This window comes from Condylostylus longicornis, unplaced genomic scaffold (assembly GCF_029603195.1).
Source record: "Condylostylus longicornis isolate FDR11 unplaced genomic scaffold, ASM2960319v2 ptg000135l, whole genome shotgun sequence".
NCBI classification, from domain to species: Eukaryota; Metazoa; Arthropoda; class Insecta; order Diptera; family Dolichopodidae; genus Condylostylus; species Condylostylus longicornis.
The window spans coordinates 17,582,410-17,601,216 of NW_026578103.1; the positions used below are offsets into that span (position 1 = coordinate 17,582,410).

The 18,807-nt window shown below is 24.4% G+C and overlaps 2 protein-coding genes across 2 annotated transcripts; both read left to right on the forward strand.

Annotated features, from left to right (window-relative positions):
- Positions 1–5,404: 5,404 nt before the first annotated feature.
- Positions 5,405–7,989, forward strand: LOC129615243 (cartilage oligomeric matrix protein-like). The gene is made up of 5 exons (XM_055530363.1): positions 5,405–5,966; positions 6,180–6,900; positions 6,962–7,645; positions 7,713–7,846; positions 7,913–7,989. Exons 1-5 carry the CDS (start codon positions 5,405–5,407, stop codon positions 7,987–7,989), a joined length of 2,178 nt encoding a protein of 725 aa, XP_055386338.1.
- Positions 7,990–12,253: 4,264 nt separating this feature from the next.
- Positions 12,254–18,586, forward strand: LOC129615333 (uncharacterized). The gene is made up of 6 exons (XM_055530477.1): positions 12,254–12,354; positions 15,920–16,270; positions 16,712–17,137; positions 17,214–17,755; positions 17,821–18,338; positions 18,415–18,586. Exons 2-6 carry the CDS (start codon positions 15,925–15,927, stop codon positions 18,551–18,553), a joined length of 1,971 nt encoding a protein of 656 aa, XP_055386452.1. The 5' UTR covers positions 12,254–12,354; positions 15,920–15,924; the 3' UTR covers positions 18,554–18,586.
- Positions 18,587–18,807: the final 221 nt, after the last annotated feature.

The window sequence follows — 18,807 nt, forward strand, 5'->3', positions numbered from 1 at the left end:
AATAAAAATTTCGTGACAGATAAATGAGGCGGCTTCAATTCACTTAAGCCGACTTTGGACTGCGTTATTAGGTTAGGAGTCATTATGAGGAGTCGTCTTCAATTAATCAATTAAGTTTAGATGAGAAATTTGCAATAAAACTCATGTCAAACTGGAAAACAGACGCAATCTTAAAAAGATATTAAAGTTTTTCTAATAAATGATAACGACTCATGCATACTTCTGTTTACCCCACTTGATTTTATTTTTTGACAAAAAATGTTTTAAATTGTCTATATGAACTCTAGCCGCTTTTATATTTATACAACTGTTATGACAGATATTAGATACAGGTTTGTATCCTAAAGATGAGTTTCCACTTTACAGCCGCGCGGAGAAAATTTTTAAGCAAACAATTTTAATTTTACTAGCACATAAAATGTGCAAAACTGATATTGCAAGAGAGTTTATTTATTTACTTCTTTGAGGTAAAAAGATGAAGTGGCACATATATAGAATTAGATATGTATGTTCTTCGGAATAAGTGAACCCTTCGGAACTAAGTTCTCCGGATTAATTTTTCATTTCTTCATATTTTAGTTTGTGTATTATTTTTTTTTTACCTCTTTTTTCTTTTGAAATTTTTTGTTTTGAAGTTATAATAATTTATAATGTTCATTTTTGCAGCGTATGTTGCAGCGACAAATATTCAATTTTTCGAAAGTCTGCAATTGCCGGCGTCTCATGTCGAAGCAATATAAACTACACTATTTAAGAAAGTGTATTGAATTATATTTTGACATATTATGCCACTGTCACTATTGCAATCTCGCAGTGTCGCCATAATAATTGTCAAATTATTTTAACATAGTGCATGTAAAGATGAGTTTGCCCGATATATTAACATAATGTATTATCATGCATGAAGTTTATCATTTTGTCTTAAAAGATGTAGAAGTTTTGTAAGCAGTAAACGGTTAATTTACAAATTTTTATCAATCTTTTGGAAATGTGTTAAAAAGGACAAAATACGTATGGTAAGTTACTCATTGGAAAATTTATTTTGGGATTTTTCAAATTAAGAAGAAAAACGAAGAAAAATATTTTGGTAATGTTTGGAAATAAAATAACCAATAATTTTACTGACATACTAAAAAAAATGAATAATAGTAATAGAATAGAGAACATTAGACATATTGCACATATTATTTTAATTGTAATTTTTTATCATATGCAATTTTATATTAAGTAAGTAGATACCCTATAGAAAATTAAATTCCTTTTAGTTGTTCCGGTTGAGTTCCTCAAAAGCTATTAGAAGAAATTATCAAATTTTTGTGAGTAAATTTAAATCTATATTTCAACTCCATGATTGTTAATCAAATTACGTTCTTTTGTTTTTTATTATCTATATTTGAACTGTATATGAATGCGAAAACCAAAAAAAAAAACAAAATAGAAACAATTGTCAAATTTCATTCAAAGAGAATATTATACCCTCGACTTTATAATTTAATAATTTAAGTCGTAGGACTAGTAAAATTAATTATACCAAGAATTATTGTATGTATGCAGCTTCATTCAATCGAAGAAATTACGCATTGTACATTTTTAAATATTTACAAATTTTTTTAATTTAATGCACATAACTACTCAAATCTGACATATGACATCAAAAATATAACTACATTATTAACAGTTTTAAGAAAAATATATAAACTGTTAAAAAAAATTTAAGAATAAATGAAGAAATCAATGACACCAATTAAAGTAATAATATAAAACATAATTGAAGATAATTATAAAATGATCTTAATAATTGAGAAATAAGATTATACTTAAAGAAAAAAAAAAAAAACAAAAAATAATAATAAACGGACGATAGTGCTCATTATTAATGTTATGTCTTCATAATTTGTTCCAAAGGTGTGGTAAAACAGCATTAATTTTTCAACTAAAACAACAAAAAAATTATTAAGCTCAAATTGTATATATACATATATATATATATATATATATACATGTGTGTAATCATCATATTATAGTAAAATGTTTAAATAACAATTTAAGACTGATTCGACACAAATCAAAAATTGTTTACAAAAATACAAATAGAAAAAGAAATAAAAAATCAAAGGTAAATGCCCCCCTGTTAGGTTTTAAGTAATAAAATCACTAATAAATTTAAGATTCTATTCAAAAAATTAAATTGATTTTTAGATTTGATTATTTTATAAAAGTTAATCTAAAGCGGTTTAATTTTTTACTATATAAATTATATTACTTATAAATACGCTAAATATATATAAATATATATATATATATATATATATATATAGATATATGTATAACACACTGTATTATTTTAATTATGAATACTATTTCGTATACATACATATATATATATATACGTTACATTTATGCATGAATAAAAAATTTCAGTTTTATTATTATTTACTATTTTAATTATGTGTGCTTATATACAGAGTGTTTAATAATAATTTTGCTTGTAAAATGTAACATTATAGTCTTAAATATTTACCTTAACAATAGTAGTATATGCCTTTCATATATTAACTTTAGTTAAATCTCATAGTATACTATATGCATTGTATTAGATTAAGATTTAGGTAAATGTAGGTACATGTGTGTATATATATGTTTAAACTCATATAAAATGTATCATGTATTATAAAAGAATTTGTTTAGGAAACAATGGTACAAAAAATATAAATAATATTTAAGAAAATATTTACTAATTTATTTTTCGTAATTGTAGAAAACAATTAATATTTAGAATTTGTATATCGAAAAATCAACAATTATTGAGCAAATACGATAATAAATATTTAAGATATCAATTTCGTACAATATAATATATGGAAACATCAAGGAAAATAATATTCTAAGAGTATAGGTGTCAGTTTGTGCATACTTAATAACAAAATTACTTACTAGACACATACAATATTATTTTGTTTTAAAAAATACTATTATTTAATAGATTTATGATTTTGACTAATTATTTAACTAAATTGATAAATGTTCAATTTTAGCACCCTGTTTACGTATTAGAAACTTTTCATAATTATTTATTTTAATTTCTTATTTATCTGTTTCGAATTTGTGTTACAAAACATAAAAATTTTTCGCTAAAATTTACTGCTCATCGTTATTATTCCTGTGGACTTTTATTACTATTATAGTTTCTTTTTTTTTTGTTTTTTTTTGTCAAAAAATTTTTTAAAGAGCAGCCGAAACACCTAAATAAAATAAACATTAATAAAAGAAATTTATATGAAAATGAGGGAAAAGAATTCAATACTTTTATAAGATACGAAAATATTCTTTTATAATATTGATTTTAAGTTCCGGTCTAATTTTTTTTTTCTTATGCAAATTTGTAGTAAAAATTTCTTTTGTTCTAAATTCTAATATTGTATTGTTCTTTTATTCGTTTAGTATGATACTAAAAATAGTATCGGCGTACTTTTTCTAAATTTAATGTTATGTAAATTCAATGTATCATTTTGATATTAGAGAAATTAGAGAATTGAATTGACATTTAGTAGCTGCTACTGCATTATTTTTTGACAATATTTTAGGAAATGAAGTTGTAACAGTATGAATTAAAAAGGCTAACCTTAAGAAGAGTAAATGAAGATCTATTATCTTCTAATGCAGGATTTTTGTATTATTAGTCTACAATTGAAAATAATTTTAATTTTAATTTCGAAGTTTAAATTGTAATGACACATAATTTGGAAAAAGTTGGTTAGTAGTACTTGAATTTAGTAAATATGTATGTATATGAAAATGTTCGTTTAGTATTACTGTGTCTTACGCACAATATCGTATGACTAAATCTATACTAAAATATTAAAAAAATTAACTATATCTCGTGTTATATTTATAAACTTGCTGAAAATAGGATTAATACAATAAATATATGTAACTGTATAAGGGAGGGAATTGATACTAAAACTTTATACTCATGACAAACAACAAATTGAACTAAATTTGTAGATGTTACGTAAATTTTTGTAATAATTTTTGCTGTATTTACGAACTTATAATTATGTATATTATAAACTTAAAAATAATCTAATGATAAAATTCCATAATTAATTTTGTGATACATTAAAATTAGTGATTTATCACTTTCTAGTCATTTTTCTTAGATTATAATTTGCTAAATTTTTTTTTTTATTGTAGGATTAATCTTGGTCAAAAATAAGTAATTTACATTTTTATTAGGCCAAAAATTATTCAGAATCAAATTAAAAAAAAATTTTGATTTTAGAACAAATGTATTTTGAATTTTTATTTTACTTTCTAGTGTACGTACTTGTGAATAGATGGACCAGGTAATGTAAATAAAATGTGGTACTTTTATTATAGTATTAGATTATATAGTAATGCATATGAAAATGTAGTAATAGTTCTACAATATTTAAAATTTGAGGACCATACTTTACTACAATATTTGCTCTTTTGTTTTTAAATTTGATTTGTAAAATAAACTACTCGGGGATTTATTGCTAAAGACCGCTTTCAAAATTGGAATACTTTAAGTATCTGATAATGTCGACGATTAATTAAAATTATGGAATTAATATGAAAATGTCCAGCATTTTTGAAAGAAATTTATGTATACTTTAAAATTAACTTTCTTTAAAAAGAAATTGTTTTTTTAATTCTAATATTTTTCTTGACCATTCTTTAAATTAAAAAATATATTTTCAATTTATTATTGTCTGTCTGTACATTGCATATTCGTATTAAATAACATGGTTTAAAACTTAAACCAAAATACGGTATGTACATATAGTATCTAATTTTTTCATCTTAAAATGGTTGGGCAATACTAAGTTTTCAAATAGGCATGTCTTTTAGTAATTTTCAGAAAAAAACAATTAATTTAAATGAGAATAGTTATATATAATCCTCCTCTTACTCTCGTTCTCACGTTTTGCTTTTCTTTTCCCTATTCTTCTTCAGAATTTGGTAATTAACAATTAAGACTGTACCTTAACAAACAACGCTTTTTATTTCTTTCAAAACCAATTAAAAAATTGTCAATTTTCTTAGCGTCTTTCACATTTACTTTACAAATTTACAATCCATTATCTCATATTTATCTAAATTTCGGTATTTATGTATATATTTGCAACTTTTATTTGTATGTCAATATGTATTTGCGTAAAAAAAAAAAATTTTTTTTGTGTACATATATATATAAAGAATAGATCGATAGGTTAAGAACTTCAGTTAAGAATTAGATTTGTTTAAGAAATAGTTTAGGAGTATTTATTTTTTCAAATATTTTTAAAATTATCCATAACCTACCGTACATAATTTTTTTGTTTTGAAAATAAGCAAAAAATAAAAAAAAAACAGAAACATTATTAGATACACTAACGCGATGTTAAAGAAATTTTTAAAATTAAATTTTTTAATTTTACTTGTAACATCATGTGTTACTGCAGGAAAATTACGTTCTTCTTACAACAATTTGAACTATTTAAATAATCAAGAAAAATATTTATTAGAGCAAATAAAACATGATCATCAAACATTTAAAAATAGTGACACTTTTTCAGAAAGTTGCATTAAAAAACGTTTAGAAGAATTAGATAAATTAAAGGATAAAGCTGAAGAAGTTCAACAAGAATATGCAAATCAATTAACACCACAAGAATTTGATAATTATTTAGCTGAAGGTTCACCATTTCAAATAAAAGATAATTATTTAGAATATCATTGTGATTTAGAAAGTAAATTAGGTGGTATACATGGTGGTATTTCAATTGAAAATTATTATCCTGAACAAAAACTTGAAACTGAATCAGAACAAACTACGTCTACATCAGATTCAAATAAATTTAAACCATCCGAAAATCCAATTTATCCACCTATAGAAGGAATTATTGATATATTAAATAGAACTGAAGTTGTAGTAACAGAACAACAGCAACCAGATGATGGTAAGGAATAATATGAATTTAGAACTTTTTACTTTTAAGTTATACTGCAAATAAAAAAGCAATTCATTTCATAATTTTCCATATAGAATATCTAATAAAATAAGATAATTGAGATCAAATATTCAAATATTGTGTAAAAGAGCTTATAATTCTTTGATATATTGTAATTTTTTTGAAATTTAGAAGCTGATAAATAAAATTTGTTTTATGTAGGAATACCAAGATGCAATCCAACTGATAAAGTATCAGTATGCGATAAAAATGCTGAATGCTCATTTGTTGGTAAAGAACGTTATCAATGTAAATGTAAAGCTGGTTGGGCTGGTAATGGATTTGTATGCGGTTTTGATACTGATTTAGATGGTTGGCCAGATGAAAATCTATCTTGTAACGAATTAAATTGTAAGGCAGATAATTGCATAGCTATACCAAATTCAGGACAAGAAGATTCTGATTCAGATGGTCTTGGTGATAGTTGTGATGATGATGCTGATGGTGATGGTGTCAAAAATAATTTAGATAATTGTCCATTTGCATATAATCCAAATCAGAAAGATATCGATAATGATAAAGTAGGTGATGCATGTGACAATTGCCGTCATAAATCAAATGGTGATCAATTGGATAGTGATAATGATGGTTTAGGTGATGTTTGTGATAAAGATTCTGATAATGACGGTATTTTAGATATCGATGATAATTGCCCACTTAAGTTTAATACAGATCAATCTGATTATGATGGGGATGGAGTTGGAGATGTTTGTGATAATTGTGTAAAAATTTCAAATTCTTTACAAAAAGATTCTGATGATGATTTAATTGGTGATGCTTGTGATAATGATAATGATAGTGATATGGATGGTATACAAGATGATATAGATAATTGTCCAACAGTTTTTAATTCAGATCAATTAGATATCGATGGTGATGGAATGTAAGTATTTATTTAATAATATTAAATATAATTTTTTTTTTTAATTTTTATTTTATTATAGTGGAGACGCCTGCGATGATGATATTGATGATGATAATATAAAAAATATATATGATAATTGTATTTATGTTAAAAATCCAAGGCAAGAGGATCTTAATTTAGATGGTATTGGAGATGTTTGTGAAAATGATGATGATAATGATGGTGTTAAAAATTCATTTGATAATTGCCCCCATAATCCTTATATAAGTTCAAGTGATTTCCGTAAATTCCATACAATTAATTTAGATCCAACATCAAGAGAACCAAAACCAAATTGGATAATATTAGCAAATGGTTCTGAAATAACACAAACTAAAAATAGTTTTCCAACTATTGCAATTGGATATGAAAATTTCAATGGTGTTGATTATAGTGGTACATTTTATGTTAATGATGATATTGATGATGATTTCATTGGTTTTATATTTGGTTATCAAAGTAATAAACGATTTTATGTTGTTTCTTGGAAAAAAGAATATCAATTATTTAAAAAAGTTAATGCTAAACCTGGTGTACAAATATCATTGGTAAATAGTATTACAGGACCATCTTCAACATTAGGCACAGCATTATGGAATTCTAATAGTACTAAAAATCAAGTTAAAATATTATGGAATGATCCAAAAAGAGAAGGTTGGAAACAATTCACTTCATATCGATGGGAACTTATACATAGACCAACTATTGGTTTAATTAAATTGAGGTTAGTTTTTAAATATTATGCATTATAAATTGAAGATGTAATTTAATTTGGTTATTATTTTATTTAGGATATACGAAGGTAATAATCTTATATTAGATTCACCATTAATATATGATGAAGAAATTAGGGGTGGACGATTGGGCGTGTATTGTGCATCACAAGAAAATGTGATTTGGTCTAATTTACAATACAAATGCAATGGTAATATAATGTTATTAGTGGCTTATTAAATTAAATCTAAAAATTTTTTTTAAATATGAATTTCAGAATATGTTTCGAGCTCAATTTATAAACAACTTCCAAGGAAACTTCAACAAAAGATTCGTGAAGAATTGGTTTATTGATGAATTTGAAATTTAAATTTTATTTCTCGAAAGGTTTTTTTTTTATTTTAATTATAAAATTCAATTGTGAGAATAAATAAATTTAAATAATTAATTAAACGAAGTAATGATGAAATTTTATCGATTTTATATGCTCGAATTTTAAAGATTAAATATGAAAATATTTTATAACAAAAATATGATTTTTCCCTGTGGTATCTTTCGGTTAGTGCTACACATTTTAAACTTTTACATGTGTTAAGGCTTTAGTTTTGCTTTACTATCAGGAAATAAACAAAACAATTAATAGTTTAAAGTCCAAAATATTGAAAGTATCTTCGAAAAACACTTTATCCCGCATACACCTCTGAAAATAATTTTGTATTACAATATTAGAGCAATGTTTAATTATTAAATGCGCTGGAAATCAAGAACTAAATTAAAATTGGATTCTTGTAGCTATGAACAACGTTTGATTTTGCTAAGATCTCAAGTATTGGTGAATATTTTTTAAATTGTTTTTGTAAAGCTAAAGAATATTTATCAAATAGCAATTTTAATTCTTTTTTTGTCTGCTATGTCGAACAGCAGACAAAAAAAAATTAAAATTTATTTTTATTTTTTTTTACAACTTTGATAATTTCTACATTTATATGTAGTGGTTTATGTCTGGTTAATGTAATAAAACAAAAATATCGTCTTTTCAATTTATCGTAATGCTCTCAATTATTCCGCATGCGCGTCCAATTTATTTAAATATTTTTCACCTTCAGCGTAATTTTTCTTAAATTGTAAACATAAATTATTGTAATTTTAATATGAAATATGAGAAATTTGTTTGTATATGCTGATACACTTTGTTTTTTTTTAATATGAGAAACATTTGAAAGAATTTTTGTTATGTCTGTAACAAAACATTTTGATTATTTCATTTTGAATTCGAGTTCATGTTGTAGATTCATAGGTGTGAAATTTTAATTTTTTTTTTTATCATCTATAGGTGTATACATATGTATAAGTAGAAATAAAATATAAAACAAGTAAAAACGTTTCAGTCGGTATAAACCGATTGAATTATACCCTGCACCTTTCGTTATTGTGTAGCAATTACTCGAACCTCTGAGATCATTCTATAGAAACTTCACGGACATGTCTGACCTATAATTGGACATCCGACTGCCAAGTTTCATCAATCTGACCTTATAATTTTTCAAAATATTTAAAATTAGTTGGTGGAGTTGTATGGTAAGTATCTAAACCTGTCAAGCAATTCCATCAAAACTTCACAAATATATCTGATCTATAATCGGACACACAACTGCCAAGTTTCATGAATCTGACTTTATTATTTTTCCAAATATTAAGAATAAGCTTTTAGACTTGTATGGGATCTACTCGAACCTGTTAAGCAATTCCACCACAACTTCAGAAATATATTTGACCCATAATTGGACACGTGACTGCCAAGTTTCATGAATCTGACTTTATTATTTTTCCAAATATTAAGAATAAGCTTTTTGACTTGTATGGGAGCTACTCGAACCAGTCAAGCAATCGCACCAAAACTTTACAAATATGTCTGACCCATAATTGGACACACTACTGCCAAATCTCATGAGTTTGACTTTATTATTTTTCCAAATATTTAAAATAAGCTATTGGGGTTGTATGGCAAGTACCCGAACCTGTCAAGCAATTCCACTAAAACTTCACAAATATATCTGATCTACAATCGGACACGCAACTGCCAAGTTTCATGAATCTGACTTTATTATTTTTCCAAATATTTAAAATTAGCTTCTGGAGTTGTATGGCAGGTACCCGAACCTGTCAAGCAATTCCTCCAAAACTTCGGAAATATATTTGACCTATAATTGGACACATGACTGCCAAGTTTCATGAATCTGACTTTATTATTTTGCCGAATATAAAAAATTTGCTGTTGGAGTTGTGTGGCAGCCACCCGAACCGGTGCAGTTATCCCATCATAATTTTTAGAGCATGTGTAGAATATATTTGGACACATGTATACAAAATTTTATATTTATAGCTTTATTAGTTTTTGAAATATTTAAAATAAACTCTTGGAGTTGTATGGCAGCTACCCGAACCCGTTGTCCGAATTGGTCCAATAACAATAGGGTTCGTCCTTGGCACAAAAGAAGCAACTTGTGAAAGTTTGGTGTCGATTGCATTATTCGTTTTTGAGTTATCGTGCGATCGGACGGACGGACGGACGGACGGACGGACGGACGGACGGACATGTCTAAATCGACGCAGAATTTTACGCTGAGCAAGAATATATATATATGTCCATACCGCAGATGACTCCTTCAAGTAGTTACAAACTCCATACCAAAGTTAATATACCCTTCACGAAGTGCAGGGTATAAATATGCACAATAATTTTTATGGAAATTTCATTTAATAGAGCATAGATCTTTTAAAATTTTTTAACGGTGCTAGTAACAATATAACTAAAAAAGTTTCCATCAAAATTGAGTACTTTCTATTCCACTATTTTAATTTTAAAAAACGATATGTTTTATTTTCAGAATGACGTTGTAGTTCTGTTAATTGCATTCCCATGCAAAATCTTTAGTTAATAATGAAAATTTTAATATCAAGAGCTTATACCTTAAGTTTATTCCATTCGATTTAACAATCAAAATATGTATTACTGTATAGTAGGTTGGTAATACTTCCAGCTACATCACCTTTTGTAAAAGTAGTTGCAAATTAATATTTATAAAGATATCTTTAAATTCTTATTGTCAAAATTTTGGGAGAATTTCAAAATCACTTTATTGTGAACAAAAAAGACTAAACTTTAGTAATTATAGTAACTATACCCGTACGAACGTATGTTCGAAGGTTATGCTAAATTTGCCTTATCGTTGGTTAACGCTAAGAAATAATGGTCTGAGACATGGACTCAAGTGTACGTTTTTAATCAGCGTCGAATTCTGAGTCGATTTAGCTTTCTCGGTTCGTCCGTCTGTCCGTCCCAACGATAACTTAAAAACTAATTTAGCTAAGTTTCACAAACGCCAAAAAATTTTACAAACGATAACCAAATTTTCACAAACTATCGTAGTAAGTGTCAGAACCCTATTTAAATTGGAAATGATCGGGGTGCTGCCATACAACTTTAAAAGTTATTTGAAAGACTCAAAAGTTAAAGAAATCTCGTGAAAACAAGTGTATTATTAGGTCTATTATGTTTGATAAAAATCATTGAAATTTCTATCATGAATGAAAATATTGTAGTAAGCAAGTCAAATTTTTTTTATAAGAATTTATTATTTTTTAATAATAAGGGTTTTTCTTTTCATTAAGAATTTCTTTGGTTTATTTTCAAAGAGCTTGAATTTCTAATATATTGTATGTTTTCTTGAATATTAGTAGATTAATTTTTATAATCTGATATCTCTAATATAAACGAGATTACAAATTTCTTATAAATCATTTTTCATCATTTGTGCAAGTATATATGCACATGTATCCAAATAACATGATATATATCTATACATGCGTCTTTTAGAAAACAAAAATTCCAGTAATAATTAAAATTACTAAAATAACTCATAAAATTCTTACAGTTAAAAATAAAAATATGCAAAATTATAAAATGCGATATAAAATGAGATATACATTAATTATAAAGAAGGTCTGTAACCCATATTTTAGCTGAAACTGCATAATAATAACTTGAAACGACCTACACAATAATTGCACTAGAATTTTGTATAAGTATAAGAATAAATAAAGGACAGTAGAACCTTTGTAAATTTTTTCATTTTTTTTTAAGATTTTAATTGAAATTTATAATTAAATTTTGTCATTGTGAATAGTATTGCATAGTATGAGATTTTTGAAAGGGAAAAATGTTATTATATTGAAAAATTTATTTAGATTAACAAATTTATTTGCTGTGCATTTTGAAAAAAAATTTGAATTTTTGAGTAATTCTCACACAATTATAAAACCTAATGGTATGTTCCATAAAAATTAAAACGGACCGGTCAATTTTATCTATCCTCGTTATTATTAAATTTATATAAGGCAAAAAATTACTTAGGCATGCATTAGGTATTTATGTTCAAAAAAAAAAAAATAATTATTTTTTGAATAGGACATTATAAAATTGTGATGACATATTTGAAATGGAAACCTTATTTTTTTAAATTATACATAATAAGATATCGGTAAAATTTTTGGTAAACGCTGCATTTTTTCTGCAAGGAAGTCTTCATTTTAAATAAAATAAAAATTTTAAAACCAGTTATGTTCAGGGTATCAAACCGTTTAGTTTAATGTGTTTTGGAAAACGAAGTTATAGAATATCGGAAAAAAAATTATTTGAAGCATTTTAGAAAATTTTCGGTATTGTACAAATTTACATAATTTATGAGTACATTTATTTTGTAGTATACTCTATTTAATTTATTTTATTAAAAGAAGCACAAAATGTTTGATATAAAATTCAATTAATAATCGTTATTAATTTAATAAAGAATATCTTATATATTTAAGCTAGTTATTCGTATAACAAAATTATTTTTTTATATTAAATTTTGATTTTCGTTAAAAATCAACTAATTTTAAATGGAATTGCAAGTTTAATATTAAAATTTTTTGAAATATAATTAAAAGTTTCTTAAAATCATAAAAAATTTTAATTAAACAATTTTAAGGGGAAAAAAAACTCATTTTATAAATTACATATTTCAATTTTTAATAAATGAAGTGAAGTGAAATTATAATGTTTATAATTGCTAAAAATAAAATATTTAAAAATTATATTTAATTATCTGGAAAATTTTGTTAAAATTCTAATGAAATCTCTCGTTTGGAATCTCTTTAAAAACAATTTTTTGTAATAATTGCAACTATTAGAAATGTTTTATATGGGAAATTTAGTTTTCTATTGTGAATTATTCATCACTACATGTGTAATTTATAAATTATCAATAAAATTTTAATTATTGCATTCTTTACAAGTATATTTGCCATTGAAATTCCGTCGGTCGAAAGTGATATTTGAAGTGAAATATATTTCGTTCAAAAAAAATTGAATAAAATGATCCCTAACAAATACATATATACATACATAATATGTTTAATTCACATTATATGTTAATAAATTTTAAAAAAAATTATACTACATAATACTTGTGTTTTTTAATTGTAATTTATATTATTTTTATTGATTTAAAATTAATTGCTATCGGAAATTAAGCTTTCAATAAAGAAAAAAGGAAAAAAATTATACCTAATGGTGGTGTCGAAATACTACGACATAATATGTACCTATAACAATTCTATTTTATAGTTCAAAAAGAATTTTAAAACCTGACTGAACCAAAACGTGACCACATGTTTAATTAATCAAGTATGATTAAGCAATTAGGACAACAAAAACATACGTACTTTGAAAAACAGACAAATTTTATCTTTGGGCGGCGGCCTAAGTTTCTTTTATTTTATTTACATTATTTGAGAATTTATTCTTTCTATATTTTTTTAAACGTAAAAGAATTTGCAGAATTATTGGATTTGAAAAAATTCTAGAGAAATTTTTAATATTAAAATTCAATTTTGATTGTAATTATACATATATATATATATACATATATATTTGGATGTGGTAATTTTTGGATGTGGTATATAAGTTATATATTTTTATTTACTGATATATTTAGGTGTTTTAAAGTGTCATATTTCTTACTAAAATTCGAATTTATTATTTTTAACAACTAAATTTATACAATTTTCAAAAAAATATTTTGAAATGAGATTTTAAAATAAATTTTTAATGGTATCCGTTTTGAAAAGTATTATTCAACAATAAAATAATAATTAACTGAAAAATAAATACAGAACCGCTTCTGTAAACGAAAACTATTATATTAGTTATATAAAAGAAAATATAGCAAGATATATAAAAAATATTCGAAAGATATTCTATTGCCTAAAATCAAATTTCCACAAAATTTCCAGTAAATCTCAAATTTTTAATATATTTTATTTGGGATTTTTACATAATTACATAAAGATTTATTAAAAAATACAATTATCTTAAGTAGTTTTATAAGCAGTAGCCGGAGGTCAAAAATTCCCTTGCCCATATCTTTTTGCAATTAATTATAATCTACAATTTACAATCTCTTTTGTAGAAATCTTGCCTATATTGGTAAAAATTTTAATAGATATTCTCAATAAATTTAATAGATTTATTTAATAGATCAATTTTGATTTAATAGATCTATTCTTTTTATTGTTTTCGAAGAGAATACTCTGGTCCTTTTAAGCAACGAATAGGCTAAACTTAAAAGGAAATTTGCTTTTTTTGTAATCAAATTTATTTCTGATAGATTTCTATATATTTTCTTAATTTCTGTTAGATGAGTGTTATATATATTATATAAATATATTATATAACTCTTTTAAGTACATCATACCACAATCAATTTTAATTATTCAATAACCTTGGTTTAAATTTAAATTTTACCGATTAACAAAATTGCTATATAAATTATTGATACATATATATTTGAAGCATTATATAAAATAAAAATATAATCGAACTTAATATACAAGTACATATATAAAAAATTTCCACAATATATTTTAATTTATAAGGTTGTTAGCCTATTTTCTTTTGTTTTCTAAGCACGAAGTAATTGCAAATATTGCATTTTTTTAATAACCATGCTTAATTATATACAGGGTGATTCAGAAAGGTATACAATATCATATATACCATCTAACATATACCAATATTACATCTTTTTCGGAACGGAAGTTATAATCAAAAAAGCTTGGATAAGTAGAAATTTCGCGAAAATTCGTTAAAATCCCTGTATCTCAGAAACCCTTGAGATTTCGCACCTAGTCCGGAACAAAAGTTTTGCTCATTTTCGACCTTCTAACCATTAGTATATGTTGTTGTATACCTTTCTGACTCACCCTATATAACTCCGTAATTTTTAAGTTTAATAAAAAAAAATAAAATAGGGAATTCATGCCACTTTAATTATTGAAAAACGTATGTATGTGTTATTTGAAATAAATAGTTTTTACATGATATGACCATATTGAAAAATAATTTTAATTATGTGAGTTGTTTATTTTGCACATATGGTGTAAATCATTTTTATTTTTTAATTCGATATCTTTACAAGCTTACGTTTCAACACGTTATACTGATACCATCTTTTGAGATAATTTATTTTAATTTGTTAGTTGAGGATATCTATATTCTATTTCATTTATTAATGATTTTATAAAATCGTTGAAAAAGTCACCATATTTCATTATAGAAAAGTTGCTCATCCCACCAAAAATAATTAAGAAAACTTAGTAGCTAATAATGATATTAATTTTACTAAAGCTATGAAATTTGACGAATAGATCGTACATTATAATAAAATTTATAAAATAATGCAAGCTACTTTATGCAGCATTTAAATTATTAATTAGTTGAATAAGTCAAGCTGCCGTTGAATCGGCATTAAGTAAAAATGCTGTCTATAATAGAACTAAGGAAAATTAAACAGAGTAAGACCAATCTCTGATAGTGCCCTTTTTGTACTCAATATATATAATATTTTGTTCTAGTATATAGAGAAAAACAAAAACTTTTCAAAGTTTCTTGCATTATATACGTGGGTATATACATAGTATAAAAAGTTAGATGAAATTGCAACCTGCAAAACTTTGAGTTTATATTTAGACAAAACTCTATATTTAATTTATACATGAAGCTTTAAAAGTTTTGTGTAATTTAGAATTGAACCTGACATTATCGATTTCACCTTATTTATACATTTTTATTTATTAATACAAAGAGAGTACGAATACACAAGCACCTTCTGTCATTTAAAAAAAATAATCAATTTTATTTGTTAATGCAATTTTTATAAATTTATTATTTCCTTTTTTTTAGTTGACATGAATTTAAAATTCTTATTTTTTCTAATACACATAACATTTCTAATTGAATGCGGATTTTCAACAAATATAACAGCAATTCACCATCCACGCCATCGGAAATCTCGACATATTAAAATCAATTCTTTAACACCAGCAAATTTTAATTTTAAAGCTGAAAATTATGATTACCTTGTTAAATTATTACCAAACCTAAAGCCAGATGTATGTTCATCATCAATAAAGAAAATTTCACCTTCATTTATTTCTGTATTAAAAACTACTGATTCGTTACCATTAAATAATGATGACCTATTACAATGTGAAATTACTAACGACAATTATAACAACAGGAAACCCAGATTAAGTGAGTTAAATATATTAATTTTTAAGAAAATAATAATAACAATTTCAATATACATAAATATTAAGATTTAATTAATTTATTTAATTTAAATTAAAATTAAGAGTTGTACAATTTTGAAAAAGTTTTTAGTTTTAAAGCGTTTATTTTGAGCTTTAAATGCGACAATTTATAAGAAAAATTTCAACTAACTTCATAATTGATAGAATTGAATTTGAGAGCCTTAATATGCAACACAGCAACTCTTTTTTTTATTTAAACATTAATGTTCCTTATAATTTAGCAATTTAGCAATTAATTTTAATATTTAAAATAAATTGAAATTATTATTAAAGAATTAATACAATTTGCTGGTACATTTTTAATACTTACTTGTAGTTTCCTAAAAAAAAACAAAAATAATACATTAATTATATTTTAATTTTATTTTAATTAAAAATTCAGTTATACATACAGCAGGATCACAAAGTGATCCATCTCAAACAACAAAATTTACAAATCCTTCAAATCAAAACTGTTTTTCATTCACTGTTAAAACTGCGGGTGTTGCCACTATTGCTTTATATAATGATATAACATCTTTTAGTTACATAAATATACAATTGGGATTATTGAATAATACTCAATCTCATATGTCGTATAATCACCATATTTGTAGCCATAATTGCGAAAATGAAGATACACCAGATATTTTAGATCAAGACAATTTTAAAGGATTTTGGATTAGTTGGAATCATGATACTGTTACAATTGGTGAACAGAATAAAGATGATTACATTTTTCAGAGAAATTTTGATTATATTGGAAAAATACATTATATTGGATTGTCTACACCGGGTGCTTTACCAATGAGTACATGGACAATTGAAGGTAATATTCATATTAAATAATACTCATATGACGAACATAATAAGATTAAAAATTTTTATTTTTATTTCGTTACCAGAACCTTTTTGCCCCGAAAAATATTTAGATCCTACGATTGTTTTAGAAAAAGAGCAAAATGTTGTTACAAAATGTCATAAAATTTTTGATAATGCACATTTAACTTTATCAAATTTATCACCCGAAAAGAAATTATTAAAAAGATTGGAAGCTCTTGGTGCAGAATATGATATTGAAAAATTAACAAATGTATTAACATTCAATAGAGTTAAAGATTATTATTATACTACTTTAGATTCATTTTACTTTGAAGAATATATGAGTTTATTAAAAGCATGTATGAGTTTGGAATGTGATAAGGAAACATTGGATATAATTAAAACGAAAATTGAAGATTTACGAAAAATATTAAAAGATAAAATTGAAGATTTTGCGTCAAAACCACAATGCTCTATAAACGGATATTTTGACAAGTCCTATCAAAAATGTACTTGTAATTATGGATATGCTGGTAATGGTATATATTGTAAAACTGATACTGATAATGATGGCATCCCTGATGAAAATATTTCTGAATGCATTGATAGATCAGAATGTCGAAAAGTAGAATTTTTTATCGTATAAATTTTCAATTTTTTTGTAATTTTTGTTTTTTTTTTAATTTTTAGGATAATTGTCTATATGTTCCAAATCAAGATCAAGAAGACAGTGATAAAGATGGTGTAGGTGATCTTTGTCAACCGAAATCAATATATAAAATAACCAATGATGATCAATTTTATGATTCTAATACAGATATTGAAAATATAGGGAATTCTGTTAAAACCGTAGACATTGATAATAAATTAAATTGCGCACATTTAACATTACCGCTAGATACTATGGGTAGAAAATGTGTATTAGAATCAGATTTTACAATATTAAATGAATATAATAAGAAAAAATTGGAAATAATATTTTCACAAAAAAATTCTAATAGATTCTTTAGATTAACTTGGACTGATAATTATAAAGGAAGATTTTTACTTAATAAATTAAATAGTTTAGAAGAATCATCTGATGATTGGGAAGATCATTGGTTAAGATCATCAAATTTAATTTGGTCAAATAATAATAAGAGTACTTTTGAAACTGGTGCTAGTTATCGAATTACTATTCATTATGCTTCAGGAAAATTACAAATTAGGTAATTACGAAAATTAATTTAATTTTAAAATTTAGATATTAAAATTTTTCATTTTTTGCTATTTTCAATATTTCAGACTTGAAAAGGATCAAGCAGTTATAACAGACACCTATGAATTAAATATTAGTGATATTGAAGGTGATGAGCCTATTAATAAATTATGTTTAACTTCAAATAAAATTGAATGGATTGTAGCTGTTCAGAAATGTAATTAAAATATTAAAATAAAAATATTTGTGTACATTGAATGTTTTTCATTTATTTTAAAATTAATTTTAATTGCTCTAGAAGAACCTTCATAATTATCATTTTTAATAAGTAAATTTCAAACTATTGCACTAGATTTCTATAGATAATTAATTTTAGAACATTATCAGCAAATTTTGAGTTCTTGCTTTAGTTTTCTTTTAATATAGAACTTTTGTTCATTTTGGCAAACTTTTGATCCTGATATTTTCATTTAATTTAC

Excerpts from the sequence above, each read along its gene's own strand:
- LOC129615243 (XM_055530363.1), top strand. The coding sequence starts at position 5,405 with ATGTTAAAGAAATTTTTAAAATTAAATTTTTTAATTTTACTTGTAACA. Across the intron at positions 5,967-6,179 it reads ACAACAGCAACCAGATGATG|GAATACCAAGATGCAATCCA; the intron begins GTAAGGAATAAT and ends TGTTTTATGTAG. Across the intron at positions 7,646-7,712 it reads ATTGGTTTAATTAAATTGAG|GATATACGAAGGTAATAATC; the intron begins GTTAGTTTTTAA and ends TATTTTATTTAG.
- LOC129615333 (XM_055530477.1), top strand. The coding sequence starts at position 15,925 with ATGAATTTAAAATTCTTATTTTTTCTAATACACATAACATTTCTAATT. Across the intron at positions 17,138-17,213 it reads GAGTACATGGACAATTGAAG|AACCTTTTTGCCCCGAAAAA; the intron begins GTAATATTCATA and ends TTTCGTTACCAG. Across the intron at positions 17,756-17,820 it reads ATAGATCAGAATGTCGAAAA|GATAATTGTCTATATGTTCC; the intron begins GTAGAATTTTTT and ends TTTAATTTTTAG.